The sequence below is a fragment of the Medicago truncatula genome, chromosome 5, assembly GCF_003473485.1.
Source record: "Medicago truncatula cultivar Jemalong A17 chromosome 5, MtrunA17r5.0-ANR, whole genome shotgun sequence".
NCBI classification, from domain to species: Eukaryota; Viridiplantae; Streptophyta; class Magnoliopsida; order Fabales; family Fabaceae; genus Medicago; species Medicago truncatula.
In genome coordinates this window covers 18629431-18651561 of record NC_053046.1, presented here as the reverse complement: position 1 = coordinate 18651561, position 22131 = coordinate 18629431, and the positions used below count along the sequence as shown (strand labels likewise).

At 33.2% G+C, this 22131-nt stretch overlaps 1 protein-coding gene across 1 annotated transcript; it reads right to left on the bottom strand.

Moving 5' to 3' along the window:
* Window positions 1–1375: 1375 nt before the first annotated feature.
* Window positions 1376–5970, bottom strand: LOC11408910 (protein argonaute 7). Its single transcript, XM_003613868.4, has 3 exons — window positions 5382–5970; window positions 3505–4720; window positions 1376–3128 (listed from the first exon to the last, which is right to left on the bottom strand). Exons 1-3 carry the CDS (start codon window positions 5746–5748, stop codon window positions 1661–1663), a joined length of 3051 nt encoding a protein of 1016 aa, XP_003613916.1. The 5' UTR covers window positions 5749–5970; the 3' UTR covers window positions 1376–1660.
* Between the last annotated feature and the right edge of the window lie 16161 nt (window positions 5971–22131).

The window sequence follows — 22131 nt, the reverse complement described above, 5'->3', positions numbered from 1 at the left end:
ATACAATTGGGGAAGAAAGAGCTATTGGGGAAGAAAAGAGCCATTTGGAAAGAAAGCCAAAACATTTTATGCAAATCAATCAATTTAGTCCTTCAAAATGTTTGTTATTATCGGTTAAATTAGTCCCTGCCTACGTGGCGTCTGACATGTGAGAGGTTAACGGCCACGTCAGCCCCGTTAACGCTCCGTTTGAACAGGACTAACTTGATTGACATTTAACAAATTAAGGGACTAAATTGATATTTCGCATAATTGAGGGACGAAGTTGGGGAACCCGTAAAAATTCAGGGACGAAGTTGATGATTCACTCAATTATAATACTATTGTGGTGGCAGGACAGGAGGGGCATATGCCGTGCACTGTGATTCAGTAACTGAGCTACCTATCTTCTGTACCATTCTGAATGGGACCCAACAACAGTATTTTACACAATTGATTTTATGTATACCCATAACATAAACATATAAACATGGTTGGTTGTCTTTTTGCTTTGAAATTTGGATTCTTTTTAATAACTCTGTCACTTTATTAATGCTTGCATTGCATTGCATGGCAAAAAGATATTCTGGAGTACTTTTTATTTACACTTACACTAATGCTTTACTTGTATGAGTGTATAAAGCATATATCTAGCATCTATTTGACTAAACAACTTTTATTTAATATACTACTTGTACTTAGGTGAATCTGTCTTTACAGTTATGTAGTAAATAGTTGCTTCACGTTTGGTTAGTTTCACAAGTTACTGCTGCTGCATGCATAACTACTTGAATCTCAAGATTCTATATCATACAAGCAACTCATAAAAACAATGCATATATTTATACTACAAGTAAATGTTTGGATGAGCCATTTTAGAAGTGATTTTCCTAAAATTGATTAATGTTTGGATCAATCCAGCACGTACTACATTTTATTTACTCTAATCAAACTGAGGTTTGGAGGAAAAATTGTTGGAAAAAAGTAAAAACACAGATGCATGTTTGGTAATATCGTTAGGTAGTTGGATCTTCACTCGGACGTGCAATGTCAACGTGATATTGTCAGATTCAAAACACATTTTTCCAACATGAAACCAAACACACCACAAGGTAACAATTGAAGGGCCATTGAGACTGAACTGAATTATACTATGGAGAAAGAAAGAAACTTGGAATTTTGGCATATAAGTCTCTCGCACGCAAGGAGATGCATTTCTGGTACAGGTAGTACTGGACAAGCTCTTAGTTTCCCATCATAGTACAGGTAGTATTTTTGCATTTATGAATGTCAAAAACTAAACAAGTAAAGAAATACAGTTAGAAATCCTTTCTGACTAACCAACATCTTTGGCCTTTAAAGATTACATATATGTTTTTCTTATCTTCCACTGATCTTTGTTCTTGCACAATACTATATTTGCCATGTGTTTCATTCTCTTCTTTGTCACAGAAATCAAAAGCTTGATCATGTAATTAAACAATCTAAAAATCAAATTACATTTGCATAATAGATACCTATGAAGCACCAACAAAAATACAAACACCAACACGTGGACACCGGTAATAATTTTGAAAAAATAGAACTAATAGTATGTAACCACAAGTCCCAGTGTCAGACACCAACACATATCAAATGTGATCTTAATCTAAAGTGTTGGTGCTACATAGATTAGCTATCACTAGCAGTAAAACATAAGCTTCTTGATGTTTTCACTAAGTTTAGGTAGAGGTGGTGTCTTCGGCGTAGCAGCTCTTGATAATGTAGAAGCACTTCTGAACAAACCTAAGGACTCCGATCTCTCAAGGTAGAGTCTACCTCTATATGCAGCTAAATGTGCATAATATGCAGGAGGAACTAATGAAATTGGCTTAGTACATCTAACAAAAGTAAAACACAAATTGTAAACAAGCTTTTGCAGTTCATCTGAAGTAAACTTATTTTCATCCAACAAGACATGGTAATGAGTTGGCCTACTTGTTCCCTTCACACCCCAATGACTACATAGATAGAAATCAAATTCCTTTGGATGAGTAATCACTGAATCAACCACAGTCCCTGGTGGAATATTTTCATATTGAAAGTGAAAATTGTTGTGCATCGAAGATTGATCGGTGTCGGCAGGAAACAACCTTGTGTGATGCCTCTTTTGCACAACTACAAAAGTAATAAAAGGTTTATAACCATGAAACCTTGATGAACATGCTTGTTTTATTGATTGTAGTTCCTCTTGCAGAACTTTGTAAAACTGAGTTTCGCTAACACCGTCTCGGAAGAAAATTATTCGGTTTGGGAGTTTTTCCACTTCTTGATAAAAATCTTCAAGCAATTCTCCTACCATTGCACCGAGATCTGCAATAATTTCTTGCCTGTGTGTTTGAGACCTTATTCTTGAAATATATTTGTTTGCTGTTGGCCAGTTCATGCTACCAACAACAGCAGCGACAGATGGACTTGAATCGTCGAGCGGATGAGGATGCGTGACGTCGGCTCCCATGAACATCACCGGCTCGTCGATGTTGAAAAGACGCGGTAATTGAGAAGGAAGCGAGTTGTACAAAGCAACAGTGCATCCACCAACTTTAGCATTGATCTTGAGAGCCAAATTAGCCAAAAACTGTGAACTTAATTTGATGAGATTCGGATACAAGCAGCACTGGCTTACAACACCGACACTTGTCTCGGCAATTCTTTTCAAATCTGCATACCCTTTGTGTTTTTTCTCCATTATACAAATAAGAAGCTGTAGATTGTTTGAGGCAATACTCTGGATTCTTTTGAGCTTAGATTCCAAAACTGTGACATTGTTAAGAACTTGGATTGATTCAAACTGTGGACTAATAATTGTGTTCTTGTTGAGAAAAATGCCTAATTGTTCACATCTTTGAGTTAACTGGTTTATGAATCTTGGGATATGAGACTTTTGCTCAGGTGTGCCTCCAAAACTTATTAGTGCCCACCTTTCAATTGTAGTTCCTTCAAAGACATGGCCATCTAGAAAGTTCCACTGGCGATCATGACGTGAAGGAGTCAGATTTCTCACATGACCTCCATCTCCAAGCTTTAGTTTTGGAGGGTAAAGAATTCTCCCAGTCAACTTTGTCATTTCTCTTGAGACTTGGAGTTTAAATTCCTTTTCCTGATCACCACTGTCAAAAGGATTACTTTTAAAGCATTAGAAAGTAGAAAGAAACTAATTCACAAACAATGTAACAATCACTTAAACACTGTTAATGCCACTTAGTCCAATTAACCCTACACACAATCACTTAATAAACGGTTTCACGGTTTGTGGATGGATGTTGGTTAAGATACTCAAGTGTTCTGGTTTATTTTACAAGGGACAAAAAATTGGGCTTTTCTTCTGAAGGGCTAATCTGAACTTTGTGCCTTTTGTACGGAATCAGAAGGAAATTTCACTCAAATACATAAACGATCATAGAATAGAAGTACTAAGAAAGTACTAAGAATCATACACAGCATTCTATAAACAAGAAATATGAAAGTAGTGCATTGCAGTTATACCTGGTAGGACCAACATTTCCTCTCATGACGCCTTCGATGATGGCTTTCCGTTCTCCTGGTCTTTGACAGCCCATCTTGAGTATTTTTGCCGTCTGATCATCCGACAGTTTCCCAAGGAACTTCTGTCCTTCACAGATCACACAAAGCTCCATAGGGAGATAACAAGGTTTACTTCTACTAATTTGCAAGCATGGCCACTTCCTGAATTGAATGTCGTAGTTATAGTGATCTTTAAAGTAACTCATAAGCCTCAGATTCTTTCCATCTCTATCAGGAAACCAAAGATTTTCAGTTGCCTCCTCAGTTAAGCCATAGACACGGTATCTCTGAACAGTTTCTCTATGGCAAACAAAGACTCTGATATTCTTCAACGTTTTCTCTACTTCCTTCCTTTCTTCACAAGTTAGCTGAGTTGTCTGCCTCTGAGAAAGGTCTCTAAGAAACTCGAGACGTTTCTGCAAATACGGAATAACTCCTATACTCTCATGGAAAGCAGTTACCGAGAAATCCACATTGAGAGCAAGTCCTTGTTGTGTTGGTCTAAGACTCTGAAAGAAGCCTCTCAATCCAACAGCTCCTCCACCGATATCTTTGCTTCTCCCCATTGAACTCGAATAGAATGACCTTCCAACAGGTATACATTTCTCAGTCGGACTTTCCCTCAAAACTACATCCAAAGCATGTAGATAATCCTGCGGAAGCGGAATCCCTTCATCACCTTCTTTGCTCAAGTAATTAGTCAACCCCTTCCCGTCAATCTTCGAGACTAGTTTGATATTTATCCGAAAAAGTTTATGTTGTTCACGTTTCTCATAAGGTGATGTCGATTTGCTAGTCGGGATCGGGAGGCCTATGTAGAACTCAAGCTTATCATTTTGGAATTCAATTGGACTATAAAGATTTTTCCTCCCGTCATATGCCGGCAGAGCGCCCGATAAAATCTCAGCATTGTTATTTACCAATTTATGCTTGATTTCTCTAGCAACATCCTTAGAGGGATGAGGAGTAATTTCAACATTGTAATGATATATTTTATGTGATGAATCAAATTTCACCAAAAAATGGTTGGCAAGGAGAGAAATCACAGGACCTTCTTGTCCACCAGAATCTGGTCTCCTTGCAACAATTACTTCATGTGGCTTCCTTGTTGAAATAAGCTTCTTCCCATCAACTTCTTTAAAGGATGGTCTAGTTTGTTTCTGAAGTTCCTTTGGAGCTAAATCATTATCATAAATAAGATGGTTCATCATTTTTGCATAAATTAATTGTTAAGCTCAAATAACTAAGTATCTTTTTGATCACATAGTTAGATATATCTTATGTGAAGAATGTTATTAGGATAATTTCTAAAAGTGCTTAAAGCAAAAAGCAAATTATTGTTGCTTCTTAATAAAGCAAGTTTGAGAATAAATCAATTTTGACTTGATGTGAGACCAAACAAGTGATCATTTCACTTTAAATTAAATCTACTTTTAACAAAAAACATCACTAAGCAAAAACATAACACTCAAGTTACAAAAAAATGTTATGTTTCAAAAACATAAAGGATCAATTGCTGCAAGTGAAACAGTGACCTTACATTTTCACATTAAAAACAGCAAAACCAATCTAAAATCTGAATAAAACCTAGCTTCATTGAAGTTAAAAAATGCACAAATATAAATAAATTATTACTACAAGTTTACAACCCCAAATGCAAGAGTAAGAAACAATAAAAAAATGTTTTTTTCCACACACACTCCAATAAGTCAAAGTAAATTTAAATTTTTTTCTTAAAAAACCAAACAAACAAGGCTTAAAGAACAAATTTTTAGCATCTATATTAAAAAAAACAAAGAATGCAAGCAAAAGGGTATGTTTGAATGGTGGTTACTTACCAGGATCAAGTGAAAGTTGAGAAAGATTGTATTCAGATGAAGGAGAAGTATTGAGTTTGCATGGAAGTTTGTGCAAATGGGTTTTGAGATTTTGAGGGAAAGATGGAATGAAAGGTAGTTGTTGAAGTGAAGGTAAAGGAAGAAGAGCAGGGTAATATCTTTGATACTTGTTTTGGTAGTAGTTGTTGTAGAAACCAAGTTGAGTTTGATATTGTTGAAGATGATTCTGATACTGTTGTTGTTCTTGTTGCTGTTGATAGTGATTATAGTAATGATGATGTTGATGAGAGTTTGTTCCATTTTTTGTGATGAAAGTGGTTGTTTTGTTTTGGTTAGTGTTGTTGGTTGAGTTTTCTTGTTGTTCCATGATTTTGTTGATTTTGGAATAAGAAAATGGGAAGTGAGAAAGAGAGAATATTGTTGTTGGTTTGGTTTTTGTGATGTTATAGTTTGAAGATGTGACAAAGAACAGAAACTACAGTTACTGTTTTTAGAGAGAGAGAGAGAGATGAATATGAAGAACAAAACAAGAGACAGAAAGGGTGGTGGGAACAGAAACAGAGAAGAGGTGTGACTTGAGAGAGTGAGATATATTAAAGGAACTTTGTTTTGGGCTTTTGTTCCTGGCGGTTTTTTTATGCACTATTCTTTGAGATAATTGTGGTTGCATTGGTTGCAATATAAGAAAAGAAAATTGGATAATAGTAAAAAAAAAGTTATATGATTTTAAAACTACAATAGTTAAAATTGAAACTCAACATAGTTCCACGTAGTTAATTCTTTTCGGTTGTCCATTTCAGATCAAACGGTCTCGATTTCAATATTAATTTTTGACAAATTTAAAGCTTAGTAAGCTTTAACTTTAGGGGTAATGTTAAAATACTAGATGTTTTAAATTTATATTATTATGGTATTTGTTTGTGTTCGACAAACTCTTATTGCTTCATATTAATGTATTTTGAGTAGAGGTGTCAAATAGACTGCCCTGGCCTAGCTCAAGAGGCCCGGCTATATAAATGGACCATTCCATTTATAATTGGGCGCAAATTATCGATAATGGGTCGTCCCGAAGCCTGATGGGCCAGCCCGGCCCCGACCCCACTTATGTATGGGCCAAATGGGCTTGGGCAAAAAAACCGAGTGCTTTTTTGGCCCGGCCCAGACCAAAATATGGGCTAATGGACCGACCCATTAGCCCGACCCATTTCTCTACAGCTCTAATTTTGAGTATAACGGAAGATGTTAGATAATATATAACGAGTCTTTAGCTGTAATTGAGCTAAGAAATGTTTTTTCTATTTATATTTCACTATATATTTTTATAGTAACACTTATGTTCAAAGTTTTGTTCATTCTAATAAAACTCTAACCGTCTTTATTGTTTTGCTTTCTTTTATCTGATTCTCTATATAATTAAGGGTAGAAATATCAAGACCTAAAGGGTATGTAAAATCATAGATAGATATAACTACTATTTCATTAAACACTTGAGTTAAATTTCATTTTCTTCTTATATGTTGTTAACTTAGTGCTATGAATTTGTTCGCATATGAAGGAGGTACTACTAATATTCTTGTGGACAAATTTACATTGACACTTGAGTTAAATTTCATTTTCTTCTTATATGTTGTTATTACATTGGTGCTATGAATTTGTTTGTACATGGAGGTACTCCTAATATTCTTGTGGAGAAATTTACATTGTCTAGTAAAATTGTGAATCTTTTTTATGATTTACTCTTGAGTGAAACGTACCCTTGAGTTGCATTAATGAAAGGGTAAAATGGCATTCACCAAAGAGGTTGTCTTTTACATAGTTTCCAATCTGTCTTTGACATTAATATCATCATATAAATGGTCCTTCAAACACTGTCAAACACTTTTCCTTTTCCTTTGAAAAAGCAATAAGAAGTCAAATTAGGAGAAAAAGACCAAAGAAACCCTCTCCCCCCTCTATTCTGTTTATTTGGGTTTCATCAATCAATTTGGGTTAACATTTTGTCTCTCTTTAGCAGTATTTTCAGTTCACTATGCTCTAAAACATTACCATCCCTTTGTTATGTCACTGTTATTGTCTATTGTGTGCAGGCTTTAATCAATTCTCACACATTGAATTTTCAGCATGTCATGAACTATTATGTACATCAATAAACTGATCTTCTTGCGTCATCAATACTATGATTCTTCCAAATCTCTATTCTCCTTACAATAAATAATAATATTGAGATAGTATAGTACTATATTTTAAATGCAATGGGACCACTTTTACAAGCCTATATTTTTTTCCATGAGAGATAAGAAAATGGCACAGAAACAGGATCCAAATACATAGCAATTGACTATTGCAATGGCAGACTTTGAGAATATTCAACCACTAGCACACATGCAGCAGATAAATAATCACAGAAGAAACTATAGTCTAAGCATAGAATATGCATATGGTTTTTTATTTTGATTTTTTGAAAGGGTATATGGTTTGCAGACATATACCTTAATATATTTTTTATTCAATTTTTTCGTAAATATTATATTTAGCATTTGTCTTTTCTAAAGTGAGCAATTTAATTTTTTTTTTTGAAGAATTATTTTATTGTTAGAACATCGACAAATAATAGAAATTAAAGTAGAGGATAATAGACAAGATCGATCTTTGTTAACACAGTTTGACTAATAATATCTCTCTTTACACTATAGAGTAGCTATAACTCTATAATTTTTATGAAAAAAATCATAAGAAAAAAATCATTTCACTCTTATTAAGAAAATTAAAATATAGTAGTTTATAATATAGTTTATTGTGTTATCCTTGAAATAAGTTTTATAGATAGATGTAAAAGCAATTTTAATTGGTTTTTTTTTTTTTGAAGACATAAAAATGGAATAAATTAACATCAGTAGTGAACCGCCTAAGTACAAGATGTACTAAAGTGTCAACCCTAGAAATAGTCCATCATACAATGATCATACAATAAGAAGACAAAAGTAAAGGTCAATCGATACCCAAACATAATAAAGGATCCGACCACCATCTTTAAGAACCGTACATAAAATAAATGCAATTTATATTTAATTTCTCTTTATAAAAGATGATTTTTTTGAAATAACATACTCTCTTCGGTCCTATTTATAAGAAAAATAATTTTTTTGATTTATTGCATAAATGATATATTATTTGGTCTATATTCTAGACAAGATACATTAATTACTCAATAAATTTAAAATGTTAAATTTTTCTTATAAATAGAAAGGGAGAGAGTAATTAAATATGATAAAAATTTGTGTTTTTGACTTTTAATTTAGGACAAAGAAAATGATTTTTTTTCTTCTTCTTATAATTTGGAACTTGGAGAGTATACAGTACTAAAATTCATATTACAACAATATCCTGAATTCTTTCAAATAAAAAAAATAAAAACAATACCCTGAATCGGAGGCAGAACTATACATGAGCCATACTCAACATTCATGATAAAAAAATGAAACAAAAAAAATAATGTAAGCAATTTAATTTGGAGATAAAGCAAGGATCTTCAATGTTGATGATAAAATCATTGACTAATACTATGTCGACATACATATACACTTTTATAAAATCATTTACAATTTTAGTTCCTTAACTTAATTTCTGGTAACAGTTTGGTTCTTTATCTTTTTTTCATTTTAATTTGGACCTTTTTGTTCATTTTGAAGTAAATAATATCACAAGAAAAGGGGGTTTGAATTGTGATGTAATAAAAATTACCTATTAAAAATTCTCAACAAAAACGTTAGTGATTTAAATGGAATTTTAAATAGATATAGTGAAGGTGTGTGACTAGTGCAAATAAAAAATAGATAAGGAAGAAGGATCACACAAAAAAAGTTATCCTGGTTCACCCAACTTGGGTTAGTCCAGTCCCCACAATACTTGTGAGATTTTCCACTAGGTAATTGAGTTATGACTTAATCTCAATTCCTTCTTTCTTCTTAGATCTTTCTAATCTTTACAACACTTTCTTTCAACCTTCACTTGGTCAAGTCACTTGCCGTTACGAGCAAGAATTTTTACAACCTTTCTGCACACTTGCAGATTCTTTTACAATAGTATTTAAAAGTATTAAACTTCTTCAAAGATTTAATACACAAAAGAGCTGCTTGCTCAAAACAAAGATATGGTTCTTGAGTGATTTGTAAACAAAGAAATTCTTAATGAATATTGTCTTTTCTCTTTTTCTCAAAAGTTGTTTTTCTCTCTTGCTGAAGTCTTCTATTTATAGGAGAAAAACTCTTGTTAAATTCTTCCTTTCTTGCAGCGCAAGTTTCAAGGGAGCCTTTGAGATGAAACTGTTCCTTTCGAAGTTGAGATCGATCTCTAAATCTGCTGAGGCTTTCCTTTGTACTTTGTTGCTTGCTACGTGAGACATGAGCTTTGTACAGCTCATTTCCTTTTCACTTGTTGCTGTACCATAAGACTTGAGCCCAAAGAAAAGGCTTTTCTTGTACTAGGTAGCTTTCTTGTCATGTTGTGAAGTGACCATAAAGTAAATATCCAAAGGTTTATAGTTTTGTATTTGTCTTACACTCTTGATGTGTTGTCGAAAATATAGTGGTCATTCTCATGCCAACCATTTTTGCACATGACATTAAATATGTTCTTTTTGTTCATATGTTCATTTGTAGTAAGCTTCAAATAATATTCCCTTGTCATGATATAATTTATGCTTGAAATATTTATTGCTTCCTCAAATGTAACATTCCATTTCCCTGTACGTGCTTGGCCTTATTTGAACATTAAATCCATATTTGAAACCAATACTTGAGATCAATCTCTCCATCATAACTTGGTGCTTTCCTTGATAATTGTACAATGCTTTTATACCTTTAACTTAAAAAAAGATACTCAAGAGCACAAGTTATATAACAATTAAAATCAGAATTAATAAAGTTTAATTTAATTAGTTTGTTATCTTTAAAATTAAAAATAGGGATTTAGATTTTATATCAACAATCTCCCCCTTTTTGAAGATGACAAACTTATTGAATTAATTCTTTATTTAAAAATTCTGATGTATTTATAAAAGAGCTTTTTAGTGAATCAGTGATTTATCAAATAAGCTCCCCCTCAATTTAAGCATTCAATTTCAATAAGCTCCCCCTTAATTTATGCATGCAAAAATGAATTTGTAAACAAAGGAGATACACAGGAATTTTGTTTGAACCAAAATATCATTCATTTCCAAAAGATGTTTTACATGATCTTAATCATATTGTCAGTACATAATCCATGGTTCAACAAAAAAAATTCCTAGCTTAGAAATTGAAAGACATAACAGAATTAAAACATAAAAGCATAAACAACAAGATTTCCAGTTTTTTTTAAGATACACCAAGTAGAATCAATTCATTTCTCCCCCTTTGGCAGATTCAAAAAGAGGGGGTGGTGAAGGACTGGAAAAGACACACGAGTGATTAAGGCTTGGAGGTAGCAGGACCAGAAGATGATGCACCAAAGGTAGAGCGAGGCGGAGTCACACCAAACCTTTTGCAGTAATCAGTAATAAACCAATCACGAAAGTTTGCAACATCAAGAACCATGAAGGATTGCAGGTTGTAGACAAGATCAAGTTTCTCAAGGATGGGACGAAGAGCAGCAGTGAGGTCAGCCATTGTCAGATGGGGTGGTGGAGGCACATTGCGAGAGCCAGCTGAAGCGTCAGGAGTGTTGGGTGGAGCTGGTGGTGGTCCGTATTGACCAGAGCTTTCAAAAGATCCAAAGTGAGATGGAAGGGAAGGAAGAAATTGATCAGAAAACATGTTACCAAAGTAAGATTTGACAGGGGCAGAGTAAGATCCTGAACCACTGGATGTTCTGAGCAGAGTTTCTAAGAAACTTGAACCAAAAACAGGAGAAGAGCTACCGTGTTGATGACTAAAAAGAGGAGATATGACAGTGGGTTCACCATGAGCAGCAGAGGGGAAAGCTTTCTCAGCTTGTTCGAACCAAGTGTTTCCTGGAATGTGGGATAAAAATGGAGAGTTTAAATCAAGGACAGAGTTTGAGGCTTGATTGAACTTCTCAGAGGCATGAGTGGTAGGCATCTCAGTGCTAGATGATGGATTTCCTTCACAAGTTTCTTCCAAAATGGCATCCAAAAGCTCATCCATTGGAGCTTTTCCTTTGTCTGCCCTGTTGTCTTTCATAGATGTTTCAGCTTCATCAGGAGTATTGCTTGGTTGAGGAATCTCGATTGGGGGAGTTTTCTTCATATGAGCAATGTTTTTGGGCAAAAATTCTGAACAGACAGTATCAAATTTTTCTTTGTCAAGGTTGATGTTAAAAGCCTTGAAAACACGAGTAAGCACCATTCCATAAGGGACACATGATTTGGTTTTCTTAAGAGTGGTGGCATGAATCATGTGACGAATGATTATGACAGGCAGATTGATATCAATGCTATGAAACATGTGATACATAACAAGAATGTCAGTTTCAGATACCTTGTGTTTGCTTCCTTTTCGAGGAGTGATAGAGAATTGACACATGTTGTGGAGAAGTTTGTATTCCTTTTTGAGATTTGCAGAAATCAGATCATCATCAGATTCATACTTAACAAACATTTCTCGAATGATGTCAAAGCGAGACACTACAGCATTTGCATATCCTGTTCTTCCATAGCATTTTGGTCCTTTCTGAGGAATGTCCAGGATCACAGCTAGTCTTTCAGCAGATAACTCAATCACTTTGTCTTGAATTTTTGAAACGATCAAATCTTCCTTCGGAAAGGTTTCAGCCATGAAGTAGAAATTTCTTACCACTTCTGGATAGTGTGTTTCTTTGATCTGAAAGAAATTCGTCCAACCAAGTGGTTTGACAAACTTGAGAAGATCAACACCTTCTTTCAGCAACTTCTCAAAGTTGTAAACTCTTCCCACACCAATTGGTCTTGCGACCCATTTTTTGAAATTGCGATCCAGAGAGGGATCATGCAAAGGGATGTGCATGTTCTTGATTTCAGAAGCAGAGCCTTCATTCAGTGATTTTTTGTTCTTGGATGGAGGGCTAGAGCATTCCTTTAGCAATTTCCGTTTCTGAACATCAGCTTTGAAATCCTTCTTAATCTTTTCAACCCGTTCAGCATTTTTTTCGGAATCAGTAGGACTTTCTTTGAGATTTTTGAGGGGACGATCTTCATCTGAATCCAAATCGACGAACATAACGTCACCACTTTTCCTTTTTGCTGAAAGTCTGGTGGATTTACGAATGGGTTTCTGGTTTTCAGATGATTTTGCCATTCTGGGTTTGACGGTTCGAGAGTAGGTTTTGAGAGGAGCAGAGTTGGTCTGACTTTTGGGAGGAGAGCAAGAGAAAGGATCAGAATTTGGGTTACGCGGCGACGGAGGAGGTGGTGGAGATGGAGAGCGTTCAGGAGAGGGTGATGGAGAAAGAGAGAAATCAGTGTGATTCCCTTTTGTTCTAGCCATTTTCGAGTGAGTTGTTTGAAGCTGATTTGAATGGAAGAGAAGTAAAACTGGGTTTTGATTTTATAGAGGAATAGGAGTGATGGTTGTTTCTTGAGAAGAGGAAGAGTTTGAGAAAGAGAAGACGGAGCAGAGTGGTTGGGGAGAGTGAGAAGAGTGATGAGTGAAGTAGAGTAGACTAGGGAGAAGTGAAGTGACTGACTCTTCATCTTCAGCCGAAAAATTCTTGGAAAGAAGGAGAGAGATGGCTAGAGTGTACTTGAAAGGAACAAAAACATCATGACAATCATTGTCCAGAAGTTAAAACTGAACTTAATCAGTTGGAGTTTTCAAGACAAGAAAGAGATGCCCCTCGTGTGACAAAAGAAGGGAGATGACCCTCCGCCCCCCCTTTTTTTTTAAAAATTAAAGGGGTTTTTTAATAATTCTTAATTTTTCTTTGATAAAATTAAATCTTTCCTCCACAAGAGGTTTTGTAAAAATATCAGCTAATTGATTTTCAGTGTCAACAAACATAAGTTCAATTTCCTTTTTGTTTACATGATCACGAATAAAATGATGCTTAATTTCTATGTGTTTTGATCTTGAATGCTGAATAGGATTTTTTGATAAATTAATAGCACTGGTATTATCACATAAAATTTTAATATTTGCGTACCTGAGAGAGAAATCTTCTAGTTGATTTCTAATCCATAATACCTGAGAGCAACAATTTGCAGCGGATATGTATTCAGCTTCTGTTGTAGAGAGTGCAATGGTGTTTTGTTTTCGACAACCCCAGCTGATCAGAGCTTCACCAAGAAATTGACATGTACCACTTGTACTTTTTCTTTCTATTTTGTCTCCAGCATAGTCAGCATCACAATATGCCATAAGATTAAAGTGAGATCCCTTTTTGTACCAAATTCCTATGTCTGTTGTTCCGACCAGATATCTGAAGATTCTTTTGACAGCTATATGATGTGATTCTTTAGGAGCTGTTTGAAATCTGGCACAAAGTCCTACTGCAAATACAATGTCTGGTCTACTTGCAGTTAGATATAGCAAAGATCCTATCATTCCCCTATATTCTTTTTCAGGAAATGCCTTTCCATTTTCGTCTTTGTCTAAACTGGATGATGGATGCATAGGAGTAGACATGATTTTGGCTTCATTCATGTGGTATTTTTTGAGAAGGTCTTTGATGTATTTTTCTTGGCAAATAAAAATACCATCTTTATGTTGTTTGATTTGTAATCCCAAAAAGAATTTAAGTTCTCCCATCATACTCATTTCAAATTCACTTTCCATAAGTTTGGAAAACTCATCGCACATTTTTTCATTTGTAGCTCCAAAAATGATATCGTCAACATATACTTGAACAATCAATAAATCATTTTTATTTGTTTTTCGAAAAAGTGTGGTATCAATTTTTCCTCTTGAGAAACCATTTTGCAATAAAAATGTGCTTAATCTTTCATACCAAGCTCTTGGGGCTTGTTTTAGTCCATAGAGAGCTTTGGTTAGTTTAAACACATGTTTTGGTTTTTGAAAATCTTCAAAACCAGGAGGTTGATGAACGTAGACTTCTTCATTTAAAAAACCATTTAAAAAGGCACTTTTTACGTCCATTTGAAAAAGTTTTATGCATTTATGAGATGCATATGCAAGAAGAATTCTTATAGCTTCCAGTCTTGCTACTGGAGCATAAGTTTCATCATAGTCGATTCCTTCTTGTTGATTGTATCCTTGTGCAACTAGTCTTGCCTTGTTTCGAGTCACCTTTCCTTCTTCATCCAATTTGTTTCTGAATACCCATCTGGTACCAATAACTGATTGATTTTGAGGTTGAGGTACCAAGGTCCAGACTTGATTTTTGTCAAATTGTAGTAACTCTTCTTTCATGGCTTCAACCCATGATTCATCAATGATTGCATCCTTTATGTTTTTAGGTTCTATTTGTGAGATCATTGCCATGTCATTGTTCTGAAAAGATCTTCTTGTTCTTACACCGTCAATGGTATCTCCGATGATTTGTTCTTGAGGATGATAGTCAACTGTTCTCCATGATCTTGGAGGACTTTGAGGTGGTTCCTCGTTTGAGGATCTTTGAATATTATTCTCAGAATTTTGATTATTTTGAATTTCTTCATCTTCTTCGTCAATGATCTTGTTTTGTTTTTCTAGTTCCTCAAGCTCATCAAATTTGATATGCATACTTTCTTCTAGAGTTCTTGTTCTTAGATTGTAAATTCTATATGCTTTTGAGGTAGAAGAATATCCCAAAAATATTGCTTTGTCTGACTTTGAGTCAAATTTCCCCAAGGTATCTTTATTGTTTAGGATGTAGCAATAACAGCCAAATATATGAAAATATGAAATGTTTGGCTTTCTTCCTTTCCAAAGTTCATACGGGGTTTTGTTTAAAACTTTTCTAATTGAAACTCTGTTCAAGATATAGCAAGAGGTATTTATGGCTTCTGCCCAAAAATATTTTTCTACGTTTGATTCATTTAAGATAGTTCTTGCCATTTCTTGCAGTGTTCTATTTTTCCTTTCTACAACACCATTTTGTTGAGGTGTTCTAGGACAGGAGAAATTATGAGAGATCCCATTTTCACTGAAGAATTGCTCAAAGGAGGAGTTTTCAAATTCTCCACCATGGTCACTTCTTACAGAAGTAATATGAGTTTCTTTCTCATTTTGAACTTGTTTGCAAAAGTTTTTAAAAGTTTCAAAAGAATCATATTTGTGTTTTAAAAACAAAACCCAAGTGAATCTGGAGAAATCATCAACAATTACAAAGCCATATCTTTTTCCACCAAGACTTTCTATTGAGATAGGTCCAAATAAGTCTATGTGTAGAAGTTCAAGGGGTCTTTTTGTTGAAATAAATTCTTTTGGAGAAAAACTGCTTTTGACTTGTTTTCCCTTGATACATGCTTCACATATCTTATCTTTCTCAAAGTTTATCTTAGGAAGTCCTCTTACTAGATCTAGTTTTGAAATTTTGGAAATAGTATCCATACTTATATGTCCAGCCCTTTTATGCCAAATCCATTTATCCTTTTCAAGAGATATAAAGCATGATTCAACAGGGAGTTCATCTAAGTATAAGACATAAACATTTTTGTTTCGAGATCCGGTAAATAAGATTTTTCCCGAAGATACTTGTCTTACTTCGCATGTGTGAGGTTTGAATGTAACTTCAAGACCGCTGTCACACAATTGACTGATGCTAATTAAGTTGTGTTTTAATCCTTCTACATATTGAACATTTTCAATCTTTGCAGAATTTATCTTACCAATAATTCCCTTACCTTTGATTCGAGCCTGTTCATTGTTACCAAAGGTTACTAATCCTCCTTCTTTTTCGACGAAGGATAGGAAACTTTGTTTATCTCCAGTCATATGTCTTGAGCATCCACTGTCCAAGTACCAAGGCTTTTTCTTGACTGTTATGAGGCATTCCTGCAGTAGAAGTTAGTAAAGTTTTGGGTACCCATATTTTTTTGGGTCCTTCATGGTTAGTGTTATTTCTTAAAAAATTTCCTTTACGGAACTTGGTGATATTTGTTTTAAACATGGATTTCTTCTTTTGAATGGCTAATTCTTTTTCTTTTCTGAAACAGAATTTTTCTAAATGTCCATATTTTTTGCAGTATGTACATTTATATCTTTCTATCTTTTTGTTAGGAATAAAAAGATCTTCATACATTTTTTGTTTGTGATCAGTTTTAAAACCTATGCAAGTTTTATCATGATAATTTTTTTGAACTCCTATGATATTTTGAAAAGTTTCAGTAGATTTCACAAATTTAATAATATCATTTTCTAATTTATGAACGTTTTTCTTTAAAGCTTCATTTTCTTCCTTTGTCTCATTTTTTTCACCTGTTTTTTGAGGTTGGGAATTTTGAAAAGTTTTAAGTAGTTTTTCCAAATCTTCTTTTTCCCTTTTTAGTTTATCATTTTCATTTCTCAGTTTTTCACAAGTTTGTTCAAGAATCTGTGAGCTATGAAAAAGATTGTCAAAAAGATATTCAGTTTTCTCACAAGATGAGCAGGGTTCATAATTTACCTCTTCTGTATTTGCCATTAGGCATAGGTTTGCTTGTTCATCTTCGTTCGTTGATTCTTCTGGTTCATCCCATGTAGTCAAGAAGGATTTTTGATTTGATTGATAATTGTTAGGCTTTCTTTTGAATTGTGGACATTCACTTTTGTAGTGTCCTGTTTTGTAACATCCATAACAAGTTATCTGACTTTTGTCAATTTCTGTTTTTGCATTTTCTTTTCTTGCTGGGAAGTTTCTTTTGCTTTGAATTATTCTTTGAAGTTTTCTAGTAAGAAGAACAATTTGAGCTTGTACTTCTTCTTCATCAGGTTCTAGCTGTTGATTTTCATAATTCATTTCTTCTTCTTGATTTTGCACTTCTTGAGATGTTTTGAATGCAATCATCTTTTTATTTGAAGATTTGTCTTCTTGTAAGAATACTTCATGAGCTTTTAAAGATCCAATGAGATCCTCTAATCTGAGTTTAGATAGATCTTTTGCTTCTGTTATAGCAGTTACGATGTGTCTCCAAGATTTTGGAAGACATCTTAGAACTTTTCTTACTCTTTCGTGAACAGAAAAATTCTTTTCAAGAGAGCGTAACTCATTCAAAATGATGGTAAACCTTCCATACATTTCATCAATGGTTTCGGTTTCCTTCATTTCGAATAGTTCATATTTTCGTACACCGATGTCAATTCTTGTTTCTTTTACGTGACTGGTACCTTCATGATGTATTTTTAAGGAATCCCAAATTTCTTTGGCAGTTTTGCTTTCTTGTACTCTATCAAATTCTTCCCTGCTTAAAGCCATGGTTAGAAATAATTTTGCTTTAAAATTAAGTAGAGCACGCTTACCTTCCTCTTCCGACCAGTCTTCTTGTTTTTTTATGTTTAGATCCTCATCATATGCAATGTAGTTTCCGTTTTCTACTACCGACCACATGTGGTTGTCTTGTGATTGTAAAAATAGTTGCATTTTGTCTTTCCAGTAGTAGTAATCAGCTCCTTCAAATAGAGGTGGTCTAGATGAAGAACCTCCTTCAGACATGAACTTTACCTTAGACATTTTGTATTCTTTTCTTGGATCTTTTTCCTTCTACACCGTTGGGTGTTTAGGTTTTTTGAGACTTTCTTTTCTGGATCTTTTTCCTCCTACACCGTTGGGTGCTTAGGCTTTTTAGAGGCCGAGCTCTGATACCAATTGAAGTAAATAATATCACAAGAAAAGGGGGTTTGAATTGTGATGTAATAAAAATTACCTATTAAAAATTCTCAACAAAAACGTTAGTGATTTAAATGGAATTTTAAATAGATATAGTGAAGGTGTGTGACTAGTGCAAATAAAAAATAGATAAGGAAGAAGGATCACACAAAAAAAGTTATCCTGGTTCACCCAACTTGGGTTAGTCCAGTCCCCACAATACTTGTGAGATTTTCCACTAGGTAATTGAGTTATGACTTAATCTCAATTCCTTCTTTCTTCTTAGATCTTTCTAATCTTTACAACACTTTCTTTCAACCTTCACTTGGTCAAGTCACTTGCCGTTACGAGCAAGAATTTTTACAACCTTTCTGCACACTTGCAGATTCTTTTACAATAGTATTTAAAAGTATTAAACTTCTTCAAAGATTTAATACACAAAAGAGCTGCTTGCTCAAAACAAAGATATGGTTCTTGAGTGATTTGTAAACAAAGAAATTCTTAATGAATATTGTCTTTTCTCTTTTTCTCAAAAGTTGTTTTTCTCTCTTGCTGAAGTCTTCTATTTATAGGAGAAAAACTCTTGTTAAATTCTTCCTTTCTTGCAGCGCAAGTTTCAAGGGAGCCTTTGAGATGAAACTGTTCCTTTCGAAGTTGAGATCGATCTCTAAATCTGCTGAGGCTTTCCTTTGTACTTTGTTGCTTGCTACGTGAGACATGAGCTTTGTACAGCTCATTTCCTTTTCACTTGTTGCTGTACCATAAGACTTGAGCCCAAAGAAAAGGCTTTTCTTGTACTAGGTAGCTTTCTTGTCATGTTGTGAAGTGACCATAAAGTAAATATCCAAAGGTTTATAGTTTTGTATTTGTCTTACACTCTTGATGTGTTGTCGAAAATATAGTGGTCATTCTCATGCCAACCATTTTTGCACATGACATTAAATATGTTCTTTTTGTTCATATGTTCATTTGTAGTAAGCTTCAAATAATATTCCCTTGTCATGATATAATTTATGCTTGAAATATTTATTGCTTCCTCAAATGTAACATTCCATTTCCCTGTACGTGCTTGGCCTTATTTGAACATTAAATCCATATTTGAAACCAATACTTGAGATCAATCTCTCCATCATAACTTGGTGCTTTCCTTGATAATTGTACAATGCTTTTATACCTTTAACTTAAAAAAAGATACTCAAGAGCACAAGTTATATAACAATTAAAATCAGAATTAATAAAGTTTAATTTAATTAGTTTGTTATCTTTAAAATTAAAAATAGGGATTTAGATTTTATATCAACACATTTTTATATGAATTTTTAAGTTTAAAATTCATGATTTTATTTTCTTATGGTTTTTCAATCTTCAAATTTATGATCCTCGTCTATGTTTGCATAAGAATATTAGATTTGAAGCTTGAAAATGTATATAAAAATGGACAAAAAGGACCAAATTGAAATGAAAAAAAGGTAAAAGATAAAAGACCAAACTGTTACCTGAAATTAAGTTAAAGGATTAAAAGTGTAATTTTGCCTATAATAAATTACGAATGTATTAAAATATCAATATTTAAGTTGAGATTACTGACTCTATTATCTAAATAAATTGTCCACTTTAGATAAACTAAACCGATAGCACTTTGGAAAGCAAATTTAGGCACAATCAATTTAACTCCTAGTCTAATCCTGAGATATGTAGCTACATATTTTCTTAATGGCTACTTATTAGAACTTTGGAAAAAAGTTGGAAAAAATAAAGAAACTATTTTATGCTTATCACTTAGTCAAGTTTTCCTTTACATTAATTTTATCTTTATCTCATCTTTAATTCTTACTTTTGGTTTACATTATTAGTGTTTGTGGGATAAGATGATTCATGCACTTGGGAAGACAAACATAAGTTGAATGTGATGATGAAACAAATGTGGAGCCTTAAAACATGCTTAGTTTGATTGTATACCACATAGTAACTCCACTAATCATCCTTGGTTCTAATGTTGTTTACACTATCTTTATGCCATAAATTATGTTATACCTATTTGACTCTAAGTTGTTAGAATGCAACACATTAAAGAATTGACACATCATGTTAGAATTCACTGTTTTATTTAGAAAATATTTGCAATGAAATATCTAAAATCATAAACCAAACACTACTTTTCTATTATTGTAGACCAAACATCAAATACTATGCATGGAAAGACATTGGATCAAAATTTAAATATTATCATGTATATATTTAGATAAGAACAAAGTAGTATTTTCAGATTGGCATCAAAGTGATTGAGAGTTCAATTTTGTTTTTACTTGTCACACTCTTATTCATTGCTCATGACATGTTTGAATTCATTACAAATAATTTTGTTTTGAAAAGGAGTCATGGGAACCATAAACTCACCTTGTATTTTTTTTGTCGGATAATGGATTTCAAATGAGGACCAATTGTACAAAAATCGATGTCAATAATTGATGGGAAAAGTAGAGAAAAAAATGGTGTATTCATATTTGTACAATTTTTTTAAACAACTTTTATGATAATAATATGAGATAAAAAATTGTTAAAGAGTGATTGTATAAATATCATTTATCTAAAAAGTTATTATAAATTAATTGTTCAAATATCATTTCTTTAAAAACAAACAGGCGTTAAAGATCTTTTGTAACAATAAATTTTAAGTATTGGTATTATCCATAATCATATTCATAGTGACATAATAAATCACATTGAGGTAATACTTCATAAAGGACAATTTGGATAGAAGATTGATAGCAATTGCCACAATCTCTTCTAGACACCAGTTGTTTGATGTGTTAACAAATGGTTTGTCAATACAACTCCAACCTACTTACTTACAAGTGTTTTTGACTCAACTTACTTATAAATGGAGAAGGTTTAAATATGTCTTTAGTCTTTGCACTTTCATCAAATTTTGGTATTGGTCGTTATACTTTTTTTTGTTTGGAATTGGTCCCTGCACTTTGTAAAAATATTGGTATTGATCCCTCTATTAACTTTCTGTTAAAAAAAAAACACAAAACTATTGGTATTGGTCCCTGCACTTTGTAAAAATATTGATATTGGTGCCACGTGGCGTGAAATGATTAGGCCACGTGGCACTCCGTTGGTTTTGTGTTTTTTTTTTTAACAGAAAGTTAACAGAGGGACCAATACCAATATTTTTACAAAGTGCAGGGACCAATGCCAAACAAAAAAAAGTGCAGGGACCAATACCAAAATCTGATGAAAGTGCAGGGACCAATGACACATTTAAATCAATGGAGAATTATAGATATTCATTCACGAGTATTGTAAACAAATAACTATTGTCAAATACTTTCTTTTTTGTTGGAAAGTTGTCATAGACAACATATTATGTTGTAAATTAGTTTAGATCATGCTAATGCTAATATATGCCCTCAAGATATATGTTCAAAATTTGATAAATAGTAAATATTTATTGAGAAAAAATAATTTTCAAAATTTGGATAGATAAATTAGCACAATATCCGATACATAATTTTACTTGTATAACAAAAGATAAATAAAGTCAAGCTATTTTTATATAAGCTATACTTCCTCCGGTCCTTATTATAAGAAGAAAAACCAAAAAACATCGAAACCAATACAACTATTAATTAGTGTAACTTTTTGAATATTTTTACAAATATATCCTTATAAAAAGTTGTGAAGCATTAAATACACCTATTAATATTAAAAACAAAAACATTAAATAAAGGGTAAAAAAGTCTTTTAAGTAATAACTACACCTTAAAAGTTATGATGTTTTCTTATAATTTGGACCAAAGATTTTTTTGAAAATTTTCTTATATATCGGATCGGAGGAAGTACATGTTAGCATTTCCCAATTAGTTTTTATATTAGACTCATTAATAAGGCTCATTCCTCTTAGCTTAGTGTATATACTCAGATTAGTTTTTGTAATCTTTACACAAAAATGTGTCAATTGAGCATGCTCTTTGGTTCTGACATATTGCATTCACAATGAAATAAATGCAAGATGTAGAAGAAAATTAGAGAGTGAAAAGCAAAAGAT